Raw genomic sequence first — 18,622 nt, 5'->3', positions numbered from 1 at the left:
TATAGACCAGTGAGTCTTACTTCAGTGGTTGGTAATTTGATGGAGAAGATCCTGAGGGGCAGGATTTATTAACATTTAGGGAGGTATAATATGATTAGGAGTAGTCAACATGGCTTTGTCAAAGGCAGGTCATGCCTTACAAGCCTGAATAAATTTTTTGAGGATCTGAGTAGACACATTGATGAAAGTAGAGCTGTAGATGGAGAGTATATGGATTTCAGCAAGGCATTTGACAAGGTACCCCATGCAAGGCTTATTGAGAAAGTAAGTAGGCATGGGATCCAAGGGGACATTGCTTTGTGGACCCAGAACTGGCTTGCCCACAGAAGGCAAAGAGTGGTTGTAGACAGGTCATATTCTGTGTGGAGGCCGGTGACCAGTGGTGTGCCTCAGGGATCTGTTCTGGGACCCCTACTCTTCGTGATTTCTATAAATGACCTGGATGAGTAAGTGGAGGATGGGGTTAGTAAATTTGCTGATGACACAAAGGTTGGATGTGTTGTGGATAAAGTGGAGGGCTGTCAGAGGTTACAGCCGGACATTGGTAGGATGCAAAACTGGGCGGAGAAGTGGCAGATGGACTTCAACCCAGATAAGTGTGAGGTGGTTCATTTTGGTAGGTCAAATATGATGGCAGAATATACTATTAATGGTAAGACTCTTGGAAGTGTGGAGGATCAGAGGGATCTTGGGGTCCGAGTCCATAGGACACTCAAACCTGCTATGTAGGTTGACTCTGTGGTTTATTGTGACGGTGCATTGGCCTTCGTGGGATTGAGTTTAAGAGCCGAGAGGTAATGTTGCAGCTATATTGGACCCGAGTCAGACCCCACTTAGAGTACTGTGCTCAATTCTGGTCGCCTCACTACATGAAGGACGTGGAAACCATAGAAAGGGTGCACAGGAGATTTACAAGGATGTTGCCTGGATTGGGGAGCATGCCTTATGAGAATAGGTTGAGTAAACTCAGCCTTTTCTCCTTTGAGCGATGCAGGATGAGAGGTGACCTGATAGAGGTGTACAAGATAATGAGAGGCACTGATTGTGTGGATAGTCAGAGGCTTTTTCCCAGGGCTGAAATGGTTAGCATGAGAGGGGATAGTTTTAAGGTGTTTAGAAGTAGGTACAGAGGAGTTGTCAGGGGTAAGTTTTTTTTATGCAGAGAGTGGTGAGTGCGCGGAATGGGCTGGTGGTGGTGGTGGTGGAGGCGGAACGACAGGGACTTTTAAGAGATTCCTGGATGGATACATGGAGCTTAGAAAAATAGGGGGCTATGGGTAAGCCTAGGTAGTTCTAAGGTAAGAACATGCTCCGCTTAGCTTTGTGGGCCGAAGTGCCTGTATTGTGCTGTAGGTTTTCTATGTTTCTATGTACTTGTTGGGAAAAGCATGTGAATCTCTGGGTAATGCCCTCTACAAAAGCTATTTAGAGTCAGGTGTTCTAATTAATGAGATGAGATTGGAGGTGAGTTGTAGAAGTGCCCTGGCCCTATAAAAAAAAGACAACACAAAGTCAGGTTACTGACAGAGCCTGCTCTTCTCAAGAAAGGTAAGACCATAAGACATTGGAGCAGAATTAGGCCATTCAGCCAATCGAGTCTGTTCCACCATTCCATCATGGCTGACCCCGGGTCCCACTCACCATATCCTTTGCTGCTCTGACCGATCAGGAAACGATCAATTTCCGCTTTAAATATACCAATCGACTTGGTCTGTGGCAGAACGTTCCACAGATTCACTACTCTCTAGCTAAAATAAAATCCTCCTTACTTCTGTTCTAAAAGGTCACCCCCTCAATTTTGGGGCTGTGCCTTCTAGTTCTGGATAACCCCACCATAGGAAACATCCTCTTCACATCCACCTTAACTCGTCCTTTTCATATTCAGTAGGTTTTAATAAGATCTCCCCCCCACCGCCCTCTTCTAAATTCCATTAAGTACAGGCCCAAAGCTGCCAAATACTCTTCGTATCTTAACCCCTTAATTTCCGGAATCATCCTCATGAACCTCCTCTGGATTCTCTCCAATGACAACACACCCTTTCTGAGATACAGAGCCCAAAACTGTTGACAATACTACTCCAAGTGCAGCCTGTGTAGTGTCTTAGAAAGGCTCAGCATCACCTTCTTGCTTTTATATTCTACTCTGCTTGAAATAAATGCCAACATTGCATTTGCCTTCTTGCACAAGGACTCGCAAGTCCCTTTGCACTCTGATGTTCGAATGTTCTCCCCGTTTAGATAATAGCCTGCACTATTGTTCCTTTTACAAAAATGCATTATCATACATTTCCTAACACTGTCTTCCTCCTGCCACTTTTTTGCCCATTCCTCCAATATGTCCAAGGCCTGCTGCAATTGCATTGCTTCCTCGGCATTACCTACCTCTCCACCTATCTTTGTGTCATCCACAAACATTGCCACAAAGCCATCAATTCCATTATCTAAATCACTGACAAACAATGTGAAAAGTCATGGTCCTAATACTGACCCTTGAGGAACACCACTAATCACTGGCAGCCGACTAGAAATGGCCCCCTTCATTCCCACTAGCTACCTCCTGCCTGTCAGCCATTCCTTTATCCATGCCAGTGTATCTTGTTAAGCAGCCTTACGTGTGATGCTTTATCAAACACTTTCTGAAAATCTAAGTAAATGATATCCACTGCCTCTCCTTTGTCCACCCTGCTTTATGCTTCCTCAAAGAACTCTTAACAGATTTGTCGGACAAAATTTCTCTTCACAGAAACTATGCTGACTTTGATTTAATTTATCATTAGTTTCCAAGCACCCTGAAACCTCATCCTTACTAACAGACTTCAACACTTTCCCAACCACTGAGGTTAGGCTAACTGGCCTATAATTTCCCTTCCTTTGCCTTCCTCCATTCTTAGAGTGGAGTGACATTTGCAAGTTTCCAATCCTCTGGGACAATGCCAGAATCAAGTGATTCTTGAAAGATCATTCATGACCAATGCATCAGTTATCTCTTCAGCAACCTCTCTCAGGACTCTGGGATGTAGTCCATCTGATCCAGGTGAGTATCAACCTTAAGGTCCATCAGTTTACCTAGCCCTTTTTCCTTTGTAATAGCAATGGAACTGACTCCTGCTCCCTAACACGCAGAAACTTCTGGCATACTGCTAGTGTCTTCCACAGTGAAGACTGATGCAAAGTACTCATTAAGTTCATCTGCCATTTGCTTGTCCCCCATTACTACCTCACCAGCATCATTTTCCAGTGGTCCAACATCAAATCACCTCCAACACAAGTGAATCTGCAGATGCTGGAAATAAATAAAAACACAAAATGCTGGCAGAACTCAGCAGGCCAGACAGCATCTATGGGAGGAGGTAGTGACGACGTTTCGAGCTGAAAAGGGTTCAGCCCGAAACGTCGTCACTACCTCCTCCCATAGATGCTGTCTGGCCTGCTGAGTTCTGCCAGCATTTTGTGTTTTTATCAAATCACCTCCTTTTACTCTTTATATAACTGAAAAAATACTTAGTATCCTGCTTTATATTATTGGCTAGTTTGCCCTTCTATTTCATCTTTTCCCTTCTTATTAATTCTTTAGTTGCCTTTTCTTGGATTTTAAATGCTTTCCAATCATCCAACTTCCCACTCACTTTTGCTACTTTATATGCCCTTGCTTGGCTTTTATGCAGTCTTTAACTTCCCTTGTCAGCCACAGTTGCCAACACCTGCCGTTTGAGAACAACTTCTTCTGTGGGGCATTTCTATCCCTGTGCCTTGTGAACTATTCCCAGAAACTTCAGTCACCCTCTGTTCTGCCGACATCCCCACCAGTAACCCCCTCCAATCCACCTGGGCAAGCTCCTCTCTAATGCCTCTGTAATTCCCTTTATTCCATTGCAATACAGATACATGTTACTTATGCTTCTCCCTCTCAAATTACAGTACGAATTCAATCGCTCTTGTGCAAAGATCTGTTTATGTGCACCCTGCCTTGATCAAAACAACATTCAGAGGATCTTAGCAGAATTGAAGAGATGCATCAAGCCAGAAAAGGCTACAAAAGTATTTCTAAAGACCTGAGTGTTCATCAGTCCACAGTAAGAGAAACGGAGGAAACTCTGTACTGTTGCTATTCTCCCAAGGAGTGGGCATCCTGCAAAGATCACACCAAGAGTGCAACGTATAATGCTGAAGATACCAAGGGTAACAGCAAAAGACCTTCAGAAATCTCTATAACTTGCTAAAGTCTCTGTTCATGTGTCCTCTATAAGATAACCACTGAACAACAATGCTGTTCATAGAAGGACACCACGAAGGAAACCACTGCTCTCTTAAAAAAATGTCTGCATGCCTCAAGCTTACAAAAGACCACCTGGATGTTCTACAACGCTTCTGGGACAATGTTCTGTGGACAGATGAGACAAAAGTTGAACTTTCTGGCAGAAATGCACATTGCTATGTTGGAGGGAAAACGGCACTGCACACCAACACCAAAACCTCATTCCAACTGTGAAGCATGGTGGAAGGAGCATTATGGTTTGGGGCTGCTTTGCTGCCTCAGGGCCTGAACAGCTTACAATCATTAAGGGAACAATGAATTCAAAATCGTATCCAAGACATCTTACCGGAGAATGTCAGGGTAGCAAGTCCATCACCTGAAGCTTAACAGAAGTTGGATAATGCAACAAAACAATGTTCCAAACGACATGAGTAAATCAGCAACAGAATGGTTTAAAAAGAAAAAAAAGTGTTTTGGAATGACCGAGTCAAAGTCCTGACCGTAATCCTATAGAAATGTTGTGGAAGGATCTGAAGTAAGCAGTTCATTCAAGGAAGCCCACCAACATCCCAGAGTTGAAGCAATTTTGTAAGGAGGAATGGCCTAAAATTCCTCAAGCTAATGTGCAAGACCGATCAACAGTTACTGGAAATGTTTGGTTGAAGTATTGCTGTACAAGGGGGTTTACACCAGTTATTGAAAGCAAAGGTTCACATACTTTTTCCAACAAATACATGTAATATTGGATCATTTTTCTCAATGAATAAATGAACAAGTATAATGTTTATGTTATTTACTTAATTGGGTTCTCTTTATCTAGTTTTAGGACTTATGTGAAGATCTGATCACATTTTAGGTCATATTTATACAGAAGAGAAAATTCTACAGGGTTCATAAACTTTCTAGCACCACTGCAGATGAGTTGGGAGGTGACACAAAGGCACTAAAGCTGGGTGTTGGTTCTGAGCCAAGTGAGAGGGAAAGAATGAAAACAATCCCCACAGGGAAGCTCACTGAAAGGTATATAATATAGCTGGAACAGCATGCTTCCCCCTGGATCTTGATTATCCAACTTGGGCACAACAATGCCCAAAAAATATCATTAGTCTTGTTATCCATTCACTCATGTAAAGCAGCATCTTGTTTTAATAGATACTGGAAGGCTGCTAGGGCCAACAGTGTCTACTTCAAGGGCAACTATTTTGTAAGACATCTGAAACCTAGTTGTATAAGCTTCTTGTAACAGTATTCTTTGTAATTTAAAAGAAAAACCATTAATGTAGTAATCATTGATGAAGAATTACTGCCTACTTTAGTTTTGTTGTTACCAAAGAAGCAAAATTCTTTACTTGTACATACAGGTACTCCTCAATTTACAAACATTTGATTTACTAATTTTATTGACAATTTTTTGGAATATAAATTAGCCACATGAATTTTCTTTTGCAATAACAAATGGCACACTACTCTCCATGCATAGGAACACATTGTACTGCAATTTCCACAATGCATTTCACTTGTTCTTTTTGATTTACAAAATTACATTTAACAAAGCATCTTCCAAAAAGGTACTCCTCTTGTAAATTAAAAAATTGCTGCAATTGCATTGCCTTGATCAGCTACAATTAAGTACAAAATATATTAGAGTCAGCAAATAATAACAGAATGTAAACAGGTCCTTTATCCAAGTGGTCTATGCTGACCATAGCATCCCTTCTGCTCATCCCATTTCCCTGTATTTGGCCGTAACTCTCCAAGCCACTCTCCTCCATCTACCTATCCAAATGTGGCGCTGGCTCAAAAGGCTGAATGGCCTACTCCTGCACCTATTGTCCATTGCCTCTTTAATGTTGCAGTTGTACCTGACTCAACAACTTCTTTTGGCATCTTAATCTGAGTACTCATTATCCTCTGTATAATGCCCTGGTAAAAGTTTCACTGCTAATGTTGTAGGGTAGTTCATGTGCTGGCTTTTCTGTAGAAGCAGTGTTTGGGTTATTGTTAGAGATAATGGGTGCTTAGGAATGTGGCCCATCCAATCAGGAGAGAAACTGGGGAAGTGGGGTTTTTTTGTGCCTGATACCGGTATGAGCCTTTGTCTTTGTTCTGGGGATGAAGTCAAGCGCAGCCAAGTGACAGCGGGACCAGAGTCATCGGGAGGCAAGAGTAACAGACAGGGAGAGGCCTCCCCATATAGATAAGAAAGATCCCAGAGAGTGTCTGAAACTGAAGTAGTACATGATGGGGTAAGGAGGTCTCAGAGTCAGGAAACGCCCAGATAGGCTGGCCTATGTGCACCGAGGGGAACATAGTGTTGCGCCTTTCCCCTTAATGAGACAAGCCACTGCCATTTACACATGGATCAGAGGTCTTGACATCACAAAATTCCTTTGAAATTTTGTGTTATTCCTGAAGGGGTGATAAATTATCTCGAGGTCATGAGGACATGGTTTATGGTGTGGTGGGGGGGGGGGGGGGGGAAGAGTGTAAGAGAGTAACAGAGATAAAGGTTTCATTGCCAATGTTGTAGGGTAGTTCATGTAATAGTCTTTCTGTAGAAGCAGTGCTTGGGTTATTGTTAGAGGTGACAGGTGATTGGGAAATGTGGGCCATCTAATCAGGAGAGAAGGCTGGGAAGCGGGTTTTTTTTTGTGCCTTACACTGGTGTGAGCCTTTGTCTTTGTTCGACAGGAGATGGAGAAGTTCTGGAGAGAAGCGGTCTTTACTAACTCTTTAGTTAATATTCATAAACATATTTCCTTTAATTATATGCACTGTGCGGTCTGTTATTTCCTGCCAACGAGCTGTAACAAGGCAGAATATCACACAGCATTCACACAAACTGGGGCTTGTGTAGGGGAAACATCCCAATCTCATAGATTTGGCAAGACCAGAGTGTGTACACTCTAGATGTACAAGGCAGGAGAAAGGTGGGTTTCTCGCCGCTGTGTTAGCAGACTGCCAGCGAGGGCTAACAAGCTGTTTCCTGAGGCATCCAGGAAGAAAGGGAGTTCATCTGTATAAACAAATTACCTCTCAAGTCCCTTTTAAATCTCTCCCTTCTTATACAAGTACTGCAATATAATATCTCAACTCGTAAACTCGATGCCCTGACTGATGAAGGCCAAGATGCTAAACACCATCTTCACACCCTGTCTGCTTGCAGGGCTGCTTTCCTCCTTTTTTCCATAACATTCATCTATCCCCTTAGTTACCTGCCATTCACTGCATAAATCCTATTCTGGCTTAACTGTCCAAAATGCGTAATTTCAGGCTTATCTAAATTGAAATCCATTTGCCATTTCTTAGTCCATCTCCCTAACCGATCAAGATGTCTTTGCAATTTATAGCCTGCTCACTATCAAAAAGACCCCTTACTTAGTATCTGAAGTAAACTTGCTAATCATGCCATGTATGTTCATACCCAAGAAATTTACTTACATGATAAACAAAGGTCCTTACACTGATTGCTGTTGCACCCACTAGTTACAGGCCTCCAACTGGAGAATCAACCTTCAACCATCACTCTCTGCTTCTTATCCTCAAGCCAATTCTGCATCTACCTTGCTAGCTTCCCTTGACTCCTAACCTTCCAGATCAGCCTGCTATGCGGGACAATGTCAAAGACCTTTCTAAAGTCCATCTGGACAACACCTACTGCCCAACCTTCATCTATCCCCTTAGTTACCTCTTGGAAAAACTCTAAAACATTCATCAGACATGACCTCCGATACTCAAAACCTTGCTGATCAGGAATATTCTATTTATGTTATAAACATCATATATAGCAATTGACTAAAAGCACCTACTGTAAGTATTTCCTTGAAGGCTTGTCACAGGAACAGCATGTTTGCCATTTTGAGTTACTGTTTTTACTGGAAGTTGATGCTGCCCCATGGAAGCTGCTGGTGCTTGTTGCAAGATGGTGACCATCTGTCCAGGTACAGGTTGTGACATCTGGCTGCTAACTGTCTGAATGACCCGACTGCCAGAAGGTACATTAGTAAAAGTCATAAGGGATTTGTCATCTAGGACTCCTGTAAACACAGTTCAAGTAGAAAATCTATTTTCATCCACAGTCTTCAATATATATCTTGCATTCACATTATGAGGTAAAATAGTGAATCTGACGATAAGACAGACTGATTTAATACCAAATGAATATGGCATATATTGACGAATCTACATGTTAAGAGTATGGAATTGCTTCTGTGAAGATGGTCAAAATTTTGAATATTAAGACAGGGATGGATATTACATTAGTGAGTGATCAGTGAAAACATGAGTGCTACCAAGTAATTTAGCAGGCGCCGAGGGTAGAGCAGGAATAACATTGAACACATGTGCTTTCAGCCCATGATACTGTGCTGACCTTTTAACCCAAAAGATCAATCTAATGCTTCCCACCTGCATAGCCCTCCATTTTAACATCTTTCCCCTCATCTGACATCATGCAGAGGGATGGCAAGTTGCATTTCTTTTTGTAATAATCACAATCAAGTCAGATAATTCATGTAGTTCTTTGGCCTCTCTGTTTTGATGTGCATTTTCTGTATATATCATGGATTTCACCTGATTTTACAGGATAATTTCATTGAGTACAGGCTGAGGATCATGCAATTCAAAATTGGATACTACACTGCCATCACTGGCATAATAATGTTACATGACAGATGTTAGCGCATAGGATTTTTGTCAAGTAAATGGAAGTTTAAAATGTTATTTTATGAACAAGCAGTTTTGGCAAACAAACATTAAAGGCTGTGTTTATGTAAACCAAATCCATAAATAATCACCTTTCTGGTCATTGGAACCATCTTGTCTAATCTGTCCACTTCCAACATGGCTCGGACCGGTTAGAATATAGCCATTTGAGGAGTTAGCTGACGTTGTTACCACTCTCACCATGGTTACAGTAGGAGCCTGCTGAAGCACGTGAATGGCATGTCCAGAAGACTGTTGGGAAGTTATTAGAGAAGCAGGCATATAGGCCACAGATTTTGTTACAACACCAGGTGGCTGGGGGGGAACTGCCATTATAACGGGCTGACCACTAACTGGGGAACCTAGGAAACAAAATGCCATCAGATTTAACATTTTCACATGCTACAGAACATTTATGTTATAGCCATAGAAATAATTTCCCTTATTGTTCTACAACGCAAAATATTTAACCATTTACTTTTTTTCCTTACTTTCATTTTAAAAAGGAACACTTTAATCTTCTCAGAATCAGTTAGTACTTATAGGAGCACACTGGAGTCATCGATGCTGTCATCTACTTGCTGAACAGAGCCTACTGGATAAGCAGGGCAGGATCACGTTTTTTGATTTCTCAAGTGTCATCAATACTATACAGCCATTATTGCTGGGGGGGGGGGGGGGGGGGGGGAAGCTCTGTTCAATGCTGGCTGGCACTTCCATTGTATCTTGGACTACCTGACTGGTAGACCACAGTTCGTACGACTTCAGAGCTGTGTGTCAGGCATGGTTATAAGCAGCTCTGGGGCCCCACAGGGGACCAAACTGGCTCCCTTCCTGTTTACCCTGTATACCTTGGACTTCAGATACAACCTGAGTCACGTCACCTGCAAAAATTCCCTCGATGACTCAGCAGTAGTTGGATGTATAAAAAAAGGACGGGAGGATGAACACAGGGCCCTGGTGGAGGACTTTGTCAAATGGTGCAAGATGAATCATCTATAGCTCAACATCAGTAAGATGGTGATGGACTCCAGGAAGACCAAACTTGTTACTATTGATGGTGAGGACCTACAAGTACCTGGGGGTGCACCTGAATGACAGACTTGAGTGCAGCACCAACAGAGGCTGTGTACAAGAAGGGCCAGAGTCACCTCTACTTCCTGAGGAGTATGTAGGTCTCTCCTTCACATGTTCTACCAGTTTGTTTTCACCAGTACAATCTTCTATGTGGTGGTGTGCTGGAGCAATGACATCAACATGGGTGATGCCAACAGGCTTAATAAACTGATTAGAAAGGCTGGCTCTGTTAAAGGAGTTAAACCAGACACACTAGAGGCTGTGGTAGAACAAAGGACCCTATGGAAAATCCTGGCAATTCTGGAGAATTGTTTTTCACCCTCTGCATGCCACCTTGGCTGAAAAGAGGAGCACTTTTAGTAAAAGACTAAGACAACTGCACTGCTCCAAAGAGCACTATATGAGGTCATTCTTACTCTTGGGCAATAGGCTCTATAATGAGTCAACCTACAGCTGGGGAAGGGATGACACCCACCTGTTAGACTGTTTGTGGTAACTTTTTTTATTCTTTCATACTTCTCTTCTAATATTTGTACATCTGTGCACCTGTAATGCTACTATGACACTGTAATTTCATTTAGATCAATATGGTACCTAGCTATCTTATCTAACATGAAATTTCTTCTGCATTTACACATTTTTAATATAAAATCATTAGCATCGAAATAGGCAGAATGACCACCAACTGTTCAATTGCTCTTCTGATCCTTCGCAGGCTCTGTATTATTAAGATAGCTTTCCCAATATTTCTTCCTGGATAAATTGGAATTTATTCCAATTAAATAGTGGATTAATTTGAAATAATCACCTCTGATTCCCAGTATGTCCAGTATACTATTCATAATTTATTTGAGAGGCAGACATTTAGACCATAGATTTTGTTTGAACACTGATGGCTGGGGAGAGTGGGTGGAGTGTAACTATTTCCCAACATGGAATCAAATTGCAATCCCTGAGCAGTAAAACCATCCAGTATATGGAATCTGAATGGGGTGCCACAGTTGTGCTGCTATTACAGCCAAGGACATTCTGGAGTTTGGAGTTCAGTCCCAGTGCTGTCTGTAAGGAGTTTGTGTGTTCTACCACATGAACTGTGTTGGCTTCTCTGGGTGCTCTGGTTTCTTCCCACAGTCCAAAGGCACACCAGTTAGTATGTTAATTGGTCATTGTAAATTGTTCTGTGATTAAGCTACTGTTAAATAGGGCGAGTTGTGGGTGGTGCGGCTTGTTGGACCAAAACGGCCTCTTCCGCGCTGTATCTCTAAATAAAACATAATGAAATAAAAGGGAAGAGAAATTTTTTAAAAAAACAAGAAAAGAATAAAATATAAAGTGTACAATGGACATTTAAACCTAATGTCTAACAAATGAAAGAGTTTAAGTGTGTGAAATTGTGCTCTGGGTTATGCAATCAAATAAAAAATTTAATGCGGCAGATCCCCAAGGGCTGATGTAAAGAGGAATAGTTACCTGGTGCACTTTGAGAGTAACGGACCTCTGGCACTGATGCCAGTTTGGAACTTGTGAAATCATGGTCATGTGAGACAGGCGACCCTTCACGAGACAAGCATTCAGGTGTCTGCAACCCACTTGAATGAGGAGAAAGAAGTCCTGGGTGGCTAGGAGATGCAGGGGCACTCCTGAAATATTAAAATATAGTTTATATAATGATCACTTTATATAACACAGGTATGCTTCCATAAGAGATTCTATCTGGATGAATGTGCACCCAGAGTTTATCTTTTTGATAGCTGTAATGAGAAAAAAGTCTCTGAGCTTTGTCATTTGTGTCTTTTCACACAGTAGTTACTTTATGCATTGAATTTGTGTGAATTTCTTGTAAATGCTTGACGAGACATCCACACAGATAGTAGCATTTAATTTCAAAAGACAAGGCCACTAAATCTGTACCTGAAAATATTATCAATACCTCATAAAGTAAATGTCCATGGAAAGCAATGAGTTTGGAAGAAAGTAAATAATATCCAATGGGAAAATAAAAGCACCCTGACGTTCTACCAAATTGATATTATTTTACACACCTGGAGAACTAATTGAAAAATATCAAACACTGGCAAAATGTCTATTTTTATTGAATGATGAGCATTGCTTTTCAAAACACCATGGCAACTCTAATTACTATGATTTAAAACCAGGTGACTGCATTAGGAGAAATAATCTTTAAAATACAGCTTGATACTTCATAATATTGACAATGATAACTTGAACTAACTACAAATTTTGATAACTATTCCACAGCACATTTTGTATTTATCTATATGGCTCCTTGAGAATTGTAAGCATCTCAAAATAGGCACATGGAGGGCCAGTTTTGGTACTCAAATCATTGTATTGAACAAGACTCTGCATGCACAAGAGATTTTAGGAAATTTAACCTCTTGCTGGAGTATACCAAAATACTAATATTAAAAATTAATTTCTTACAATTGATCTCTGAGGAATGCAATGGTAGAAAGAATCACAAACCTGAATGTAAAAAGTGAGTCAATTCATTTGGTTTTTACTAGCAAAAACACATGGTTGATTCACTACAAAGTTCATTAACTTCACTGATTCAACATGCTTAAGCCACAACACATTGAAACTTTCTTCTTTAGGCATCAAGATCACAGAGTAGAATAATATAAATTGGAAAAAGTTGGTAATCTAATGAACATCTTTTGTAAATCTTGATTGAGATACAGGTGTCCCCTGCTTTACGCCACTTCGCTTTTACAAAATACCTACATTAGTAACCTGTTTTCGCATTACAAAGAGGATTTTTGCTTTTACAAAAATTTTCCCCATATAAATTAATGGTTCTTCGCCTTACGTCGTTTCAGCTTAAGAAAGGTTTCATAGGAACGCTCTACCTTTGAAAGGGGGGGGGGGGGGAGCACCAGTATTGTGATTTTCCTTTACAAACCATGAATTATTTATGAGGGAAAGTTTCAACAAATCAATTGCATTGGAGCTTGGTTCACCGCCATTAAGTGTTAATGTAGATAACTGTGGTTACTAGTGAAGTGAATACCCTTGCACTAGAAATGCAACATTTATCTTTGATGTTATAAGCTTTTTAAGTACATTTTTGAGAGTAGAATGGCTCAGAGAATTTCAAATCAAACTAAGGTTTAATCAAGTACAGATTGAAAATACACTATTGCAACTAACTCAATGAACCAAGTACAAAAGAATAATAACAATCAGAGCATTGAAATTTAAAGAAATCTGATGGATGCAATTATGGAAGCAGAGTGTGACAGAAATAAAAATGTTTGAAGATATATAGAAGAGTGAAGATGAACCACGAGGCAAGTTTACAACAGGAGAGCAGTGAGGGCAGTGCAGCAGAAGAGAAAAAATAAATGTGAGACATTTTCAAAGGAAACAGAAAGAATATGTGGCAACAAGAGGTATCAAAATAGCACCAACCACCAAAGTGGAGAACTAATGATAAGATAAAGTAAAATAGAGGAACAGGTCAAGAGTGAGATGAGTTAAATGACGACGATGAACATGATGGAACCTGGTGTGAACTGGGCTGGACAAATCAGGGCCAAAGCTGGACACCATAATAGGAGAACAATAATGTCAGAAATTTGATAGACCATCAAGAACTATTCTGTCTGGACTAAATAGATTTACTAAATTATTTAGTAGACGATCAGCCTGCTTACCAGTTAGAATGTGCTCCTAAGAACGAATGTACTCCTGGAATCAGCACTGAAATAGATCATTACAGCATACAGGTGCATTGCTGACAGTAACACTGTGCTAAAATATGTTCAAACATTTTAAAACAGAAAGGAAATATATATGCACATATCCTTAATTTTTCACAAGGTCAGACATGTCTTGATTCAGTAGACACAATAACTGAGAAGTAACATCTGTCGAAGTAAATGAATGCAAAGCAGTGGGTACAGTACAGAGAACAACTGTTCACTTTATATAGCTCTTCTGGTGTTAACAAGCATTTATTTACTTATTTTTTCACACCAATTCCTGTGGGATAGCTTTCGTATGCTCTATGTCATCTATGTTTGGTGGCAGCTGAGATGGAGCATTTGTATCACCTCCTGATTGTGATGCATTATTTCTTTTCATAACTAGAATTCTGGCATAATACAGATCATCTATTCTTGTTCAATGAGGAGTGTAGAAGAAACTTCCCATTACATTTGAGGACGATTGCTGATAATGAGAGGTGCAGTATGGGAACCTAACTTGGGTCTCCTGTTACAAAACTGAAGCTACAATTCTCAAGGATGCAAAAGTAATCTAAAAATAATCATATCACAAAGTTAAATCTAAAGCTTGAGAGGAATCAAATGATTTAAGGTAGAAGATGATTTCCCCCGACAACATAACTATAAAAATAATCTGTTGAACAAATTTAGAGTTAAAAATTAAAGGTTAGCTTTTTTATTTTTCAGATGTACATTGAAACTTCAATACAGTGAAATGTGTCATTTTGTGTCAAATTGAATCAGTAAGGATTGAGGATTGTGCTCTACAGCCCGTTAAGTATCACCATAATTCTGCATGCCCTCAACTTACTAACCTAACCCAAATGTCTTTGGAATGTGGGAGGAAAGCAGTGACACGTTGAAACCCATGCAGTCGTGGGGAAAACATACTACCTCTTTTACTGGCAGTTGGAATTAAACCCGACTGGTGATCGTCTGCACTGTAAAGTGATTCTCTAACCACTACACTACCATGCCTATTTTACAAAATAGTTCCTATTTTACCAATGCTCTAAATTATACAATTCAGTATTTGAGTGGTGGAGATATGGGCAAGTTTATGGATTTAACAGTGCTGGTTTTTGTCAATGCTTGAAATACAATTCTCTCTAACTACACTGGAACTCCACACCAGGAATGCAAGGGTCTAGCTTTCAGGATATTAATTCTTCTAAAATGCCATAAAAATACTGAACCCCATAATTTACGATCAGTCTTGTTCTCCAACTGGCTCTTTTTTAATTGAAGACAAACTGAGCCTTGAATTTATTTAGAAACAAAAGAAAAATCTGCAGATGCTGGAAATCCAAGCCACACACATACAATGCTGGAGGAAGTCAGCAGGCCAGGCCACATCTATGAAAAGGAGTACAGTCGATGTTTCGGACTGAGACCCTTTGGCAGGACTGGAGAAGTAAAACTCCAGTCAGAATGGGGTTACGTCTGCCAGAAAAAAAAGGGATACCCCTGAGGCCACTCATTTTAGTTCCAAGTCCCATTCCCATACGTCTATCCATGGCCTCCTCTACTGCTATGATGAGGTTACACACAGGTTGGAGGAACAACACCTTATACCCCATCTAGGTAGCCTCCAACCTGATGGCATGAACATCAATCTCTCCAACTTCCAGTAATGGCCCAAACTCCCCTCCCCTTCAACATCTCCCATCCCCTTTTCCCTCTCTCACCATATCTCCTTGTCTGTCCATTGCCTCCCACTGGTGCTTCTCCCCGTTTTTCTTTCTTCCATGGTCTTCTGTCTCTTTCACCAGTCAACTTCCCAGCTCTTTACTTCATCCCCCCCCCCACTTCAAGTTTCACCTATCACCTTGTGTTTCTCTCCCCTCCTCCCACCTTTTAACTCTACTCCTCAGCATTTTTTCCTCCAGTCCTGCCAAAGGCTCTCGGCCTGAAACTTCCACTGTACTCTTTTCCATAGATGCTACCTGGCCTGCTGAGTTCCTCCACCATCTTGTGTGTTGCTTGAATTTACTTATTTGAAGTAGTGGGGGTAAAGACAGAACACAGGATCCAGAATATGATCTTCTGTATATAGTTCCAATAGAATTAATCAGTTAAATTGGGTTTAAAGTTTTCATTTAATCCACAGCTAAAATATACTTTTGTTAAATATTATTCCGGCATATCTCCTAAAAAAAATCCTGGCATCATGCCTGAAAAGTTCTGCCTAAATTTAAGATTACATTTCCTTGCTCCAGATTTGCATCAAGGGAAATGTCAATTTTTATCTATTAATCATTAATTGTCATAACTAGTTCATTTAGGTCTCCCCTTAAAAGCTCTAATCTCAAGAATACAATTAGAAATGTAGAGATTGTATGCACTGACAGCAATAACAAAAATAAACTAAGTTACTTGAGGGTTTTCATTCATTCAAAATATTGGAACCCATGACACAAAAAACATGTAATCCCATCCTCCTGTGGCTAGCAGCATTACAAACTGATAATTATCAATCGATGTACATTCTAAAAATACAATAACTAACAACCACGGCTACTCATAGAGTAAGCAGAGATCCAGGTCAAAGCTTGACAGAAATACTAAACTGTTTGTTGATTTTTTTTTCCTGCTTTGGTACCCACCCCCTATTTAGTATCTATTTACACACTTGGACTTCTTTCGGAAAATCTGCAGACACAGACTCCTAATCCATCATTCTTTAGTGATAGAGTTCTGAAGATTGCCCCCAAGCATGTTAAAAATGTTGGACAAAATTATTGCAATAAACAGGTATTAATTTTGTGCTAATAATGAAGATGCGAAGAAGAATTTTCCAGATGAAACTAACATCATCACTATCTCATAGAAATTTGATTAGACAAAATATTTGAACAACTGTCCAAAAAAATAGAATTTCTGGTAAGCTAGAAGAAAACAAAACAAAGTCTTTTATCAACAAGGAGAATTTCAATGGTATATTATTTATGATGGGGATCAGTTCATCAAAATGGAAAAGGGAAACAAGTAACTTGTAAAGAACAAAATTGGTTTATCAGATTTAAAATTGCATTTCTTTCTGCAATCTAAACATTGACCCATCGATCATTTTATTCTGGCACGCTACTCAAGCCAAGAAGGGAACTGAAAAATTAGCGGAGTCAGTATTAGCTTTTAAAGCACATCTTTAGTAACAGTACATATATAATTATGGCAGGGCAAAATATACATAACCATGAATCCTTTCTTTTTATTAAATGTTGAGCTCCTATTTAAATTTTCTGCTGCAAGAAACGCAAAATTACAATCCTCAAAAATTTTTAAAGTACAATGGGCCATGAATGTGATCGTCTACTGCCGGCAGTCTTGCCTAGGAACAGCAAAACAATAGCATATGTACTACAGCTTTGCACTAATGTTCTACTTCCAGGCGTAAGGTAACTGAAGTCATGTTCTACTAACAATCTCCTTTGATTTTTCTTCTATTTCCAGACAAGTACAGGGCAACAACAGTGAACTAGAACAAGATTGGAGACCAACAACAATTTTACATCCAAATTAATGAAACTGGAATCTATTTATATGTCGTTAGAATCAATACATCTTGAGCCAACTGAAGAATCAAGGCAGCAAGAAAGAAGCTACAAAAAGAGCTAGAATGCACCAAAAAGAATACAAGTTAAATGAAAATCTACATTTCAGTACTAGTATCACTTTTACCAGGCACAGGCCAGAAAACGAAGGATGCGTAACAATTACATGTACATCATGAAGTATGACACCTCCAACAATCAACTGTCTCAATATTATGTTAAAATGTCAAACTAATCACATGATTATCTCGGAGTTTGGCTGAAATAGTTATTTCTGCTTCAATTGGAAGAGATGCCAATCAAAGAGAACTGAAGCCTTGCTTTCAAATGAGAATAAGCATAAACACAACTGTACAACATCCTTATCTATCCAACCTGCTCTTTCACACTTTCAATGAGATGGGTAAAACAATCACATCCTTCACAGTGGTGTTCAGTGAAAAAATCAATACAGTAATAATTACAGTAGGAACAAGGGAAAACACTTACTCAGCTCTGCACACAGCCAGAGGACAGCACAAGGGAAAAAGAAGGCAAAAATTGTCAGCACCACTGCACCATGTTTTGTCCTTTTACGAGAGCATTTGGGATTATTGGAGATACCACAATGCATTTGGGATTATCTATCCCTCAGCAGCTGAGAATTTTGGAAGAGTATTCCAAATAATAAAGCATTGATATTTGCATCTGCTACAAAACAGGTTATGTGCATTGGAGAAGCTGCAGTATTTTCTACAGGTTTCCTGTACAGTCAAGTCTATCTTTATACCAAAGCATTCCTCAGCTCGATCTTGCTCCTATCACAATTTGCACTGTAAAAAGATATAGGTATGCACATGGCCTCTCCATGTTACCGTAGTTTCTCTTGGGTGCACATAATTAATTTGAAAGGACTATTCAAAATAGTCAACCCCAGCACTAATCAATTTTTTTTTTAACATATAAAATCAGAATTGTTCAAGACATACTGTGAACTTATTCAAAAGTATTTCACACTTTAAAATCAACATTATGTCCATAACACTCAAAATGCAAAATGGTATGGCTTCCAACCTGGATGAGATGGGTCCAAAAGGCGTCCTAAAACAAGACACTCCTCTCTGCCTGCGTTTTCGGAATGCCTGCTCCACTAATTTTATCTCTGATGATGGGTCAATTCTCCAAAACGACCCTTTGCCGGGTTCTTCCTGTGACCGTGGTACTTTGATGAAGTACCGATTTAAAGAAAGGTTGTGCCGAATTGAATTCTGTCTCAGCAAGGAAAAATTAAGAATACAGAA

The 18,622-nt window shown here is 40.0% G+C and overlaps 1 protein-coding gene across 2 annotated transcripts in view; it reads right to left on the bottom strand.

Annotated features, from left to right (window-relative positions):
- Positions 1–18,622, bottom strand: part of foxk1 (forkhead box K1) — a 143,390-nt gene that overhangs the window by 16,230 nt on the left and 108,538 nt on the right. For both annotated transcript variants that reach the window (XR_012100758.1, XM_073060653.1), the window contains exons 5-8: positions 18,396–18,589; positions 11,507–11,676; positions 9,052–9,321; positions 8,065–8,292 (exon numbers count right to left, since the gene is read on the bottom strand). Coding sequence is in view for 1 of the 2 variants with exons in the window: in XM_073060653.1 (XP_072916754.1) it covers positions 8,065–8,292; positions 9,052–9,321; positions 11,507–11,676; positions 18,396–18,589 (862 nt within the window). In the remaining variant the exon portion in view is untranslated. The remainder of the gene's footprint in view (positions 1–8,064; positions 8,293–9,051; positions 9,322–11,506; positions 11,677–18,395; positions 18,590–18,622) is intronic.

Source organism: Hemitrygon akajei, chromosome 11 (assembly GCF_048418815.1).
Source record: "Hemitrygon akajei chromosome 11, sHemAka1.3, whole genome shotgun sequence".
Taxonomy (NCBI): domain Eukaryota; kingdom Metazoa; phylum Chordata; class Chondrichthyes; order Myliobatiformes; family Dasyatidae; genus Hemitrygon; species Hemitrygon akajei.
The sequence above is the reverse complement of the archived record's forward strand: the minus strand, read 5'-3'. Positions and strand labels throughout refer to the sequence as shown.